Below are 12,079 nucleotides of genomic sequence, written 5' to 3' on the forward strand. Positions count from 1 at the left end.
TTGTTGCTTTTTGGGTCACACCTGGCAATGCACAGGGGTTTCTCCTGGCTCTGCACTCAGGAATCACTCCTGCGGTCCTTATGTGATGCTGGGAATCGAACCCGGGTCGTCCACGTGCAAGGCAAACGCCCTACCCGCTGTGCTATCTCTCTCTCTGAGGTTTGTTTCTGTGCGAGGGCCACAGCAGACAGTGCTCAGGGTTACTTCTGGTTCTACAGTCAGAAATCAACTCCTGGCAGGGCTCAGGGGACCATACGGGGTGCCAGGGACTGAACCCAGGTTGCTGCATGTTAGGCAACTGCCCTCCCACTGGGCTCTCTCTTGGGCCCCCCGCCATCTTTTTTTTTATTTTTTGGCTTTTTTGGGTCACACCTGCCGATGCACCTGGCTCTGCACTCAGAAATTACCCTTGGCGGTGCTCAGGGGACCATATGGGATGCTGGGAATCGAACCCAGGTTGGCCGCGTGTAAGGCAAATGCCCGACCCGCTGTGCTATTGCTCCAGCCCCCCTGCCCTGCCTGCATCTTTAACGCATGCTTTCCAAGGTGTCTTTGGGGGGGCAGGGGACTGCCCGCAATTCTTTTTGGGAGGGATAAGAGAACAGAGAAGACCATGCAGATGGCTGTTTAGAAAGTGCAGCCTCTTCTGCTCCCATCCTGTGAAGCATGTCATGAATGGACTGGCTGTCACAGGGGCCAGGAAAAGCAGGCTGGTCTAGGCTCAGAAGAGGGCTCTGGAATGAACTTTGTGCTACTGGGTTAAAATCCCAACTACCAGGCAGCTCAGCAGTTCAGCGCCTGCCTCGCCAGTGTAAGGCCCTTCGTTCAAACAAGGGGCTGGCTGGCCATGTGGCTGGGCCCTGGAGTTTGATTCCTGGCACTGCATGCCACATACCCCCAGGACCTCTGGAAACAATTCCTGAGCACCAAGGCAGGAGTAACCCTTGAGCATTGCTAGGTGTGGCCCCCAAATCAAACCAAACAACAAAAAGAAACTATCAGTGTTAACTCATGGTTTAGTGTATATATTTATATTAAGTGTACAGTAACACACATACACACACACACACACACACACACACACATATTGGATTATTGGAGAGGAGGAAGCAGTTGCCAGGGATTGGACCCAGAGCTTCATAAAGGCAAAAATGAACCCTTCCAATTAAACCACATAATTGGCTTTAAAAAAAGAAAGTCATATGTAAGAAATGGACCTACCTAGACAAATAAGCATCCCTAGTAGCCAGACCTTGACTTCTAATTACTACTCTCCAGGAAAAGATCCCTGAAGAACTGAATTATTGAGAGAAAATATACTTACCTGTAAACCGAGAACATTTTGTTTGGCAGGAAATGCTCAAAACATGATGGAAGAAAGATGCCAGAACAGCTCGTTGCAGGCAGCTCTCATGGGCCAATATAGGACGATTTAAACATCAAAATCAATACCGGATTATAACCCCCTGAATGAAATATGCATCCACGAGTCCACAAAGATGTAACTAAAGAATCGGAAAGAAAACTCTTATAATAAATGTAGGAAGAACAGTGAAAATAGAAAATTGGCATTTGGCAACCATGAAAGCTAATCAAGAGATATTAATGGATGGTGGGAACTGAATAGTACAGCGGGTAGGGCGTTTGCCTTGCACATGGCCACGCTGGGGTTGATCCCCAGCATCCCATATGCTACCCCTGAGCACTGCCAGGAGTATGTCCTGGGTGAGAAGCCAGGATAAAACGACTCCTAAGAATTGCAGGGTGTGACCCAAGAGCAAAAAAGAAATGGATGGCAAGTATGGTACTAAGTGCAGAATAAAGAACAGTGTGTATGTATATACGTGTGTGTGTGTGCGCGTGTGTGTGTATGTGTGTTTAGTTGGGGAGTAGACGGACAGACAGGAACAGGAAGGGCAGTGATGGGTCCTTTCAATCCAGAATGCTGGCATGGAGACCAAATGCTGCCCTGGAGTGCTCCCTGGCTGGGTCCTAGACCTGTTTTCTGCCTCCTTTCTCAAAGAACATCCGTTGTGAAAGCTCTTTACAAGGACAATGATTACCATGACTCAAGGCCCTCAGGTACATAAAAGTCCAAGAGAGTTATGCATTTGACCAGAGAATGTTGTTCTCCTTTTTGTGATTACTGGCTCTCAGCAAGATGAGCACTGCACATGGAGCAAGTAGGGGCTCTCGGGGCTGTGAGCTCCCTGACCCCATTTTTCTCCCTTATTTCTGTCTCTTCTTAGTCCTTGTGGCATCCTTGCTTCCGGTTTGTTCACCCAGGGCTAATCCCCGGCATACATCAATTTAGGCTTTGGGTCCTACCCAGTGGTGCTCAGGGTTTACTCCCAATTCTGTGCTCAGGAGTAACCCCTGGAAATACTTGGGACATGGTATGTCATGCCAGCGGTCAAACCAGGGTCAACAGCATTAAGGCAAGGGCTTTTGCCTCTGTGTTCTTTCTCTGGCCCACGGGACAATATTATTTACACAGGCTCACCGTATTTCCTCACCGTATAGAGAGGAGATGTAGGAAGTGTTCAGTGGGGCTGTCTGGCCGGCACCATCTCACTCTGATGACTGTGCTCATCAGATAATGGCACAAAGAAGGACCATGGGCCAGCCAGGAGGGCATAGCAATCCAGGTAAAGCAGTTCTGCGACCTCCCAGCCCAGCAGGCACGGCCTGAGTTCAGTCACGAGAGGCTGGGGCAGAGCCCGCTCCGCGGGGCCACCACTCCCTCCGCAGAGACTGCTCAGTTCAGCCTGGAAGATCACAGCCAGCAAGGACCAGGAAGGTGCTCCTGGGGGCGGCCAGAGCCACAGCAAGGGGGCCAGAGGGAACTTTTCATTACAAGGATCTGGAGCATTTGGCAGTGAAGGAGGGCGTCTCTGGGGGAAAGGGAGAGGTCTGAGGCTGAAATGGTTTTGTTTTTTCAAAAGTTACTTGGTTTGGGGGGCTGCAGCGATAGCACAGCGGGTAGGGCGTTTGCCTTGCACGCGGCCGACCCGGGTTCGATTCCCAGCATCCCATATGGTTCCCTGAGCACCGCCAGGAGTAACTCCGGAGTGCAGAGCCAGGAGGAACCCCTGTGCATCGCCAGGTGTGACCCAAAAAGCAAAAAAAAAAAAAAATTACTTGGTTTGGGCTGGAGCAATAGCACAGTGGGTAGGGCATTTGCCTTGCACACAGCTGACCCGGGTTCGAGTCCCAGCATCCCATATGGTCCCCCAAGCACCGCCAGGAGTGATTCCTGAGTGCAGAGCCAGGAGTAACCCCTGAGCATTGCCAGGTGTGACCCAAAAAGCAAAAAAAAAAAAAAATAGGATGGAAGGATGGACACTACCTGCTACCACCATATTTGGTTTGGGAGTCACATGTGGTGGTGCTCAGGTCTTACTCCTGGCTCTGGGCTCAGGGATCACTCCCGGTGGGGCTCAGGGGACCATATGGGGTGCCAGGTTGGCTGCTCGGAAGGTAAGTCTTCCACCTGCTGTACTGTCGCTCTGGCCCCTGAAATCACTTCTAACAGGAAATGCAAAGGGCCTGGCAGATAGAGCAGCACTTGGGGAACATGCATCTGCCCTGCATTTAGTCCCAGGACATGTTCCCTGCGTGCATCTTCCAGGTGAGTCCTGGGAGCAGCCCTGCCTAGTTGCTCCCCGCATGGACCCGCCGGCCCAGACGGCCAACATTCGCCAGGGTGGCCCCCATCGGTCTCTGGCGCTGCTTGGAAAAGAGGAAGGAGACAAAGCAGTATCCTCCGCATCCTTATCCCCAGACACTAGACCAGACACAAGACACACGCGTTTCACACTCACAGACACAACCAAGGGGAGCACCGTGCGTCCCTGTCATCACAAGGTCTCAGCTGCTGCCAGCCAGGGCTCTGTGGACTTGGACACTGCAATTGTCCAAAGCAACCGAGACATCCTTAGTTACGGCACCATGTCAGGTCTCTGCTCTGACCCCACACGCAGCTCCCTTCCAGTGTCGTTGCCTGTCCTCTCTGCCCCCAAGTCCTTCCTTGGACATCTTCCTGTCCAGGACCACCAAGGTGGGTTTCTTTGGGGTATGTGTTTGGGGCGAGGGGGTCATGGCTATACCCAGGGGTGCTCAAGGGCTATTCCTGGCTCTGTACCGAGTGACCGACCCCTGGCAGTGCTGAGTGAAATGGGTACCTGCAAGGCAAGTGCCCCCACACAGTGCCATCAGGACCCTGCTAACTGCGGTGACCTACGTCTTGCTCCCTCACAGCTTCCTCTCCACTGGCATTCCCAGAATGTGCAGGCGAGGTCACACCCCTCACGCCGAGTTTCCAGTCGCTTGCTACACTCTGGTTCTGTTTACAGTTAAGCGTGCTCAGGAAGCCTTTCTCAACCCTCCCTTGGCCCCTGGATGTCCTCCCGCTGCGTCCCTGTGGGACAAAGCTGCTGTCTGGCACACCAGGGACTGAACAGCCCATGAACACCTTCAGTCAATTCTCCCTCTGCTCTTGCGGGCAGCCGGAGGCCCCAGGCCACTGCGTCCTGTCCGTTTCTGATCCACAAAGGGACCAGATCTCCTCGACCACCACCCTCCCTGGTTTTCCCCAAAGCACATCAGACTCGGAAACACCTTCTTTCTCTGCTGGGGACCAAGCACAAGGCCCGCTTCTGACTTGCAAGGTTGCTCTCAGTTCTGAGGGCTGCAGTGGCCCTAATCCCGCCCCCCCCCCGGGGGGGAGGAGGGACACCCTGTAAATACATCTCCAGGATGGACATTACCTGCTGGGCCCACAAGCCCTGGCCTGGGAAGCCAGTCAGGTACCAGAGAAGCCCCTAGGCCAGGCCCCACCCCAGAGGCAGTATAGAAAGGGGGCATTTCCATGCCCAGAGCCGGCAGGGTCCCAATTCAACTCCTGAAACAAAGGCGGGAGGAATGGAAGAATCTGAATACTTTAATCTAGGTGTTCTCCAATGAGTCGTTTATTCCCAAGCCCCAGGTAGAGAATTCACCCCCTGAGACCCATCTGTGAACTGGAAAATTAAGGCACAACGTCAAGTTTCTCTGCAAGCCAGGGACACCTGGCTTTGGGGGTCTCTGGCAGAAGAGGGTGTGTCACCCCCCAATCTTCAGAGTGGGGCCCCTCCCCTGTACCCTCCAGCAGTCTTGGAGCAGAAGCTACTTCTGGCCATGAAGAGGACAAGAACAAGGACCAGGTTGGGCCTGATCCCGCCAGCAGCAGCCCTGTAGGCTGAGTCCACAGCTACAGAGATCCACGGGGCCGAAGAGACGTGTGATCCAGATTGCAGCGGGCGACGGGGCCGGGCCGGACTCCCTGTGGCGCTGCTCAGTGCTCACCCTCCTCTGCGGGGTGACCTGCTCAGAGCTTGCTCTGCGGAACCTCCGCCAGGGGGCGCTGCAGCCTCCACACCACCCTCACGGGCTCCGCAGCCTGGTCCAGCGCCCGCAGGCCGCCCAGGTCCCCATCCTGGCTGTAGCGCCTCAGGGCTGGCTGCAGCACCGTGATGGGGATGCTGAAGTTCAGGTGCGGGTACGTGGCCCCCGTGTTGTTATCCCGGGTGTTGCTGGCGACGATGCCTGGAGAGGTGGCAGAGAGGGAAAGAAGGTGTGGGTTGGGGCACGGGGCAGGGAAGGAATCCAGGGCCCCCTCCTGGGGACAGGTGCCAGGCTCCCCCCGACACACACACTGGCTCCCCGCACCCTGGTCCCCCTTTCCTGGCTTCCTACTCCTCCAGGACAGAAGCCACTGAATGCCCCTTTCTCTCCTTCAGCGCCCTTTCTGCTCTCTGCTCACCGTGTCCTCAGCACCTGGGCTGATGCCAGTACAGTGCTAGGCGCTCAATCCACCCCTGTGGGGTTCTGCGACAAGGGGAACCATTACATTCTGTCTGTCCTGCTCAGGGCATGTCTGTCCATGCCCACCTTTCCAGACAATGGTCCTTATCTCTGGCACTAGTACTTGGCAGCATGCAGACCCCCAAGTCTGTAGGCTGCCCCTCCGCCTGGGCTGGGCTGTTCCTTCCTGGCAAGACTGAGGGTAAGATGGGGCTAGGGAGATAGCACAGAGGGTTGGGCGTCTGCCTTGCACGCGGCCAAGCTGGGTTCGATTCCCAGCATCCCATATGGTCCTCTGAGCACCGCCTGAGTGCAGAGCCAGGAGTAACCTCTGTGAATTGCCAGGTGTGACCCAAAAAGCAAAAAGAAAAAAAAAAGACTGAGGGTAAGAATAAGGTTCCACGAGGCCGACCCAGGTTTGATCCCTGGCGTAAACAGTCCCTGAGCACTGTTGGGAGGGATCTCTGTGTGCAGAGTCAGGAGTAAGCCCTGAGTACTGACTGCCCACACCAAATATGGCCCCAAAGACAAATAAATAAATATATATTTTATAAAAAATCACAATCAATGAATCATATTAATGCACTGACACCACAATTATAAAATGTCATTTTTATAACATAAAATAGGATGTGCCATTTTGCTTGTTTTTGTTTGGGGGCCACATGCAGTATACTCAGGACCTACTCCTGGCTCTGTGCTTGCGAATTCCTCCCGGTGGGGTCGGGGAATCGTACGGTATTCCAGAGATAGAACCCGGGTCAGTCGCCTGCAAGGCAACTACCCTCCCCACTGCACTATCACTCTGGCCCCCAAAATATTATGTTTCATGCAAGTGTATAAATGTGTTTGTGTGTATATATGTGTGTATGTGTGGGTGTGTGTGTATTTTTTTTCTCTTTTGAACCTGAACTAGTTACCAGAATTAAACAGCTGAAATGCTTTGTTGGTTTTGCTTTGGCAGGAGCTTTGCTGGGGGATCGTCAGTGCAGGGATGGAACCGGGACAAGCACCTTCACCCCTATATTAGCTCTGCAGCCCTCATTTATTGCCTTGATTTGCAAAGTTGGCAGCCTGGTAATGGGTGCTTGGGGAGGTGGGGCCGTGGCCAGCAGCACCTGGTCAGCAGCTCAGTGCTGAGGCCCAAACATGTGGTGCTGCTCAGGCCTTGAGGGGCCACCTTTTTTTTTTGGGGGGGGGGGGGTTGGGCCACATCCGGTAGTGCGTCGGAATTAGTCCTGGCTCTGGTTACTCAGGAATCACTTCTGGGCTCACTGGACCACATGGGACAGGGTAGGGGGATCGAACCTGGGTCGGCTGTGTGCAAGGCAAATGCCCTACCCACTGTACTATTGCTCTGACCGCCCCTCCTTATTTTTTTAAACTCACAACTTTTAAAAAAGAAAAATGGAGAGAGCCAGAGTGATGCCTGTGCCCCATTACAACAGAGCGACAGTGTAGGAACTGAGTGGGGCTCACCCCAGCCCCCTGCTCACACCCCAACTCTGATCCTGGGTTAACGTCACAGATTAAGTGTCTCACCCAAGGCCACGTATAGCAAAACAGCAGGGAAGGGGTCAGAACTCAGCTCTCTCCTTCTCCCCACTCAGGGGCAGGAAAGGCCTAAAACCCAGGGCTCCTTCCGGGATGCCAGGCCCACAGAGCCCGGGTCACTCAGGGCCAAGGGGAAGGCAAGGAGGGGTGGTTACCCAGAAGGTTCCCAGAGGAGGTGGAGAAGAGGGGTCCCCCGCTGGAGCCTCCGTGCACAGCACACGTGGTCTGCAGCATCACTGGGCTCTCATCCACCTGGACCACAGCCGACAGGATGCCCGAGGTCACCGACGGCCCGCACGCCTGGCCAAAGACGCCGTAGCCCACCACACTGACAGGTTCACCTGCCAAGGAGGGAAGCAGTGGTGCCACCCTGTCTGCGGGACAGCCCTCCCTCACCAAGGCCCGCCAGCACTGTGCCCTTGTGCCCAGATGCCCCTGCCTCTAGCTGGCCTTCCCCAAACACCACCAACACCAGGCCCCCTCATTCCTCTGCTGGACTGGTCCCTCTCTGGGCTTCCTCGTACCCAGCTAGGTGGTCAATAACGTTTTGGGAAAGAATCTCCATCTGCTCATGGCACAAAGTCTCCTGGAGGGAAAAAACATCCAACCAACCAACACAGATTGATAACGGTGAGCAGGCCGGCAGCAGCCTCCGGTACCAGGTGCCGTGAGCCCTCAGCGCGTCACTCCTGCCCCTCAACACCCGGGGGGGCAGGGAGCCTTGGGCCCCGCCACAGGTGGGAAGAGGCAAAGATCGCGGCACCTGCGCCAGGTCACGGGCATGTGATGGGCTGAGGCAAGGCTGGCTCAAAACTGTGCTCTTGGCCGTTCTCTCAGCGTCCACTTCCGGGGACACATCGCACAGCCTCGGACTCGAAAGATGCCCAACAGCCACGGCCGCCCTCTGCCAAGTCGGCAGTGTTCAAGCGCTCCTGAGGTTCAGGACACCCCACAAGACTCTGCAGGGTCTCAGGAAGGGGCTCCACCTGCTCCCCTGAGGCCAGAGCAGCTCTGACTCAAGCCCTCTGACTCCTGACGCCTTCACTGACTCAGTTTCCCAGCAGGGACGGGAGAGGGGTCTGGCCGGAGTGGGCTGGGGTGCCTGGTCAGAGGCTCCTACACTTACTTGATTTCCTTTACAGGGAAAAACAAAATCCCTCTGAAAATCAGCCTTCTTTAGAAGAACAAAAAGAAAATGCAAGACTGGAACAATAGCACAGTGGGTGGGGCGCTTGCTTAAACTGGTTTGATCCCCAGCTCTCCATCCAGCCCCCGAAGCCCGAGAGACCGATCCCTGAGCACTGAGTCAGGAGTAAACCCTGAGCACCGCTGGGTGTGGTCCCCAAAGTTCCCTGGTTGCACCCGAGCCTATTACAGCCCCCTGGTTTGTTCCCGTATCTCCTGGTGCGGGGCAGGGGGCTACACACCAGCAAAGACAGGGATACTGTCCTTCCCAGGCCCACCCAGGCAACCCCCTATCCTTTACCTGCATGGAAATGCTCCGTGGGCACAGGCATGGGGACCCCGTCCAGGTCCTCCTGCAGGCTCACCACGGCGATGTCATAGGGGGAGGTCTCCTGGGTGGCAAACACCACCTGCCCCCAGATCTGGGCACCCCTGCGAACAAGGGAAACAGAATGACACCTGGGGAGGCGGCAAGAGGACAGGAAGTCAGGGACTGCGCAGGAAAAGCCCAGAAACCACCAGCTGGGCAACTCTGGGTCTGTCACGTGACCCTTCTATGCTACTTGCAGACTGGGAGCACTTCCTGGAGCACAGCTCATATCTTATCAAGATCTAGAGCCCCTGCTAGGTGCAGGGCACCAAGGGCCAGGCTCACTAATGCTCCATGCGCTGCAGCTCCACCCTCAAGTGGCCACACACAGGTATTATCACGAGGCAAGTGGGTGGCCTTTGAGCCCAAGAGGGCGGTTACCGTTCCCAAGCTCCAAGTGGTGGAAACCAGAGCAAACGTCCCTAGGACTTAGCTTCCAGACCAAGTGACCTGGCCAGAATCAAACAGGGGTTTCCTGTCCACTTGGCTGAGGAACCTCCCAGCTCAGATGGGCTGTAGGGATGGAGGGGATCCATTCGCAATCCATCAGTTTCCCCTGCAGTTACGGTCTTTTTGCAAGCTGCCAATAGGACCTTATGGCAAAGCAGGATGTTTAATTTTGGGAATTTTTTTTTTTTTGGGGGGGTGACACCTGGCGGTGCTCAGAACTTACTCCTGCCTCTTTCTCAGCTCAGAACACACCTGGAGGTACTCCGGGGACCATATGCAGTACCAGGGATCAGCTGCATATAGAAAGGCTAGTGCCTACCCACTGGGCTATCTCCCCAGCCCAGTATTGGGGATCTGAGAAGGTCAGGGCTGCAAGGCTAGCTTGGCCAGGTCCAGATGGCCAGGTTTTAACACGTGAGTGCTTTGCTGTGTTCTCAGTTAAGCTCCTGGGGCTGGGGCCGCAGAGTACCAGGCAGAACACACGTAAGGAAACCCATTGCGGAAGCCAAGGCTGCTGTCCGTGCTGGGAGGGCAGGCCCAGGGCTGTTCACACCCTCCTCTCGGGGGCCCACGCCCGCATTCACCCAGAACGAACACCAGCCTGGCCCAGCCTGTAACGCTGACCCGTCAGAGAAGCGTTGGCTGGGATCTGATTGACAGGTCCGAAAGCAGTGGGCAGAACGCTGGCTCGCCTTGCACGCGGCCGCCCTGGGTTGGATCCCCAGCACCCGGGAGTGCAGACCCGGGACTGAGCCGAGCCTCGAACGCCCGCTGACAGGTCCATCTCCTTAGTGCTGGGAGGCCAGGGGGGTCCCAGGCGAGGGAGGCGTCGGGCTGGGAAGGCTCCGCGCAGGGGGCCCAGGGGTGTCAGGGGCAGCGCTAGGTCCTCAGACTGGGGGCTGGGAGGTCCTCGACGCTTCGCGGCACGCCCCCCTCTCCCACCCCGGCACCCCCACGGGGGTCCGCGGGCCTTACTTGGGGGCGGCGGCGGCGTGCACCAGGACCCGGGCCCCCGCCCGGGGGGTCACGTGCCGGCAGGTGACCACGAGGCGGGGCGCCACGGCCACTCCGGAGCCCCAGACGGCGCCGCACTCCACCAGCAGGGCCGCGGCCGCCCAGGGGGGCTCCGGGGCTCGCGGGGGCGGCCCGGCCGGGGTGCCCAGCTCGGGCGGCAGCAGCGCGGCCAGCGCGGCCGCGTCCTCGGCGCGGCCCAGCCGGGGCAGCGCGGCGCGCAGGGCGCGCAGCAGCGGGGCGGCGGCGCAGAGCAGCGCCAGGCCCACCCACTCGCGCGCCCTCCAGCACAGCGGCGCGGCCACGAGCGCCACGAGCGCGCCGGGCGGCCGCGCGGCGAAGACGCCGCCGCCCTCGGAGCCGGGCAGGCAGCGCGCGTCGGTGAGCAGCAGCGGGCCGGCCGCGTTGCTGAGCACGCCGCGGCTGAGCGTGTTGAGGAAGAGGTCGGGGCAGAAGGCGCCGAACGGGGAGCCGCAGGCCAGCAGCGGCGCGCCCTTGGCCACGGCCCCCGGCGGCGCCACGGCCAGCGCCGGGCCGCGCTCGCCGCCCGCCGCCGCCCCGGGCCGCACGCGCAGCAGCGCGAACCAGCCGAGCGCGCGCAGCTGGTCGCGCTCCTCGTCGGGCGCCGCGTCCTCGCCGGGCGCCGCGCCCGCGAAGCGCCACGGCTCGGCCGCGTCCGGCCCGAAGAGGCGCGCGAAGTGCGCGCGGAAGGCCGGGCAGCTCAGCAGCAGCAGCAGCCGCGCGGGGCGCGCGGGCGGCGGGGGGCGGCGCGGCGGCGGCGCGGGCGCGGGCTCCGGCCCCGGCCCCGGCCCCGGCCCGCGGCGCGCGCACCGGGGCGTGCACAGCTCCGGGCCGCCCCGCTCGGCGCGGCCCGCGGCGCCGGCGGCCGTTGGGCCCCACTGCACGTGCAGGCGCAGGTCGTCGCCGCAGCAGTCGCCCGGCAGCACGGCGCTGCCGGCCGCGGCCAGCGCCGCGCTGCCCTCCCGCAGGAAGGGCGTGAAGATGCCCCCGTGGCACAGCACCAGGCCGGGGCTGCGGCTCAGCACCACGCCGCTGCAGCTCCACGAGCCCGCCTCGGGCTGCCCGGCGCGGGAGGCGCTCACCACGCAGCCCGCCTGCTCGGCCGCCTGCGTGGCGGACGCCCACGGCCGCCCCATGGGCTCGGGAACCGGCGTCCGGGCGGCCCGGCGCGGCGGCGGAGCAGCTCGGGCCGGGCCGCAGCCCGCAACCGCAGAGAGAGCTCGGGCGCGCCCGATTGGCCGAGCCCGGATCCGCGCTCTCATTGGCCGGGGCCGGCCCCGCCTCCGCCCGCCGCGCTCAGATCCGCGCTCTCATTGGTCGGGGCCGGCCCCGCCTCCGCCCCCGCCCGCCGCGCTCAGATCCGCGCCCTATTGGCCGGGGCCGGCCCGCCTCCGCCCCCGCCCGCCGCGCTCAGATCCGCGCCCTCATTGGCCGGGGCCGGCCCCGCCTCCGCCCGCCGCGCTCAGATCCGCGCCCTCATTGGCCGGGATCGGCCCCGCCCCCGCCCGCCGCGCTCAGATCCGCGCCCTCATTGGCCGGGGTCGGCCCCGCCTCCGCCCGCCGCGCTCAGATCCGCGCCTTCATTGGCCGGCGCCGGCCCCGCCTCCGCCCGGCTCCTCTCGGCTCGGAGGGTGGCACGGAAGG

The 12,079-nt window shown here is 59.5% G+C and overlaps 1 protein-coding gene across 1 annotated transcript; it reads right to left on the reverse strand.

Annotated features, from left to right (window-relative positions):
- Positions 1 to 4,948: 4,948 nt before the first annotated feature.
- TYSND1 (trypsin like peroxisomal matrix peptidase 1) lies at positions 4,949 to 11,657 on the reverse strand. Its single transcript, XM_056113540.1, has 4 exons — positions 10,379 to 11,657; positions 8,885 to 9,015; positions 7,554 to 7,739; positions 4,949 to 5,586 (listed from the first exon to the last, which is right to left on the reverse strand). The coding sequence occupies exons 1-4, from the start codon at positions 11,569 to 11,571 to the stop codon at positions 5,369 to 5,371; spliced, it is 1,728 nt and encodes a 575-aa protein (XP_055969515.1). The 5' UTR covers positions 11,572 to 11,657; the 3' UTR covers positions 4,949 to 5,368.
- Between the last annotated feature and the right edge of the window lie 422 nt (positions 11,658 to 12,079).

The sequence above is a fragment of the Sorex fumeus genome, unplaced genomic scaffold (genome assembly GCF_029834395.1).
Source record: "Sorex fumeus unplaced genomic scaffold, SorFum_2.1 ptg000020l, whole genome shotgun sequence".
Classification (NCBI taxonomy): domain Eukaryota; kingdom Metazoa; phylum Chordata; class Mammalia; order Eulipotyphla; family Soricidae; genus Sorex; species Sorex fumeus.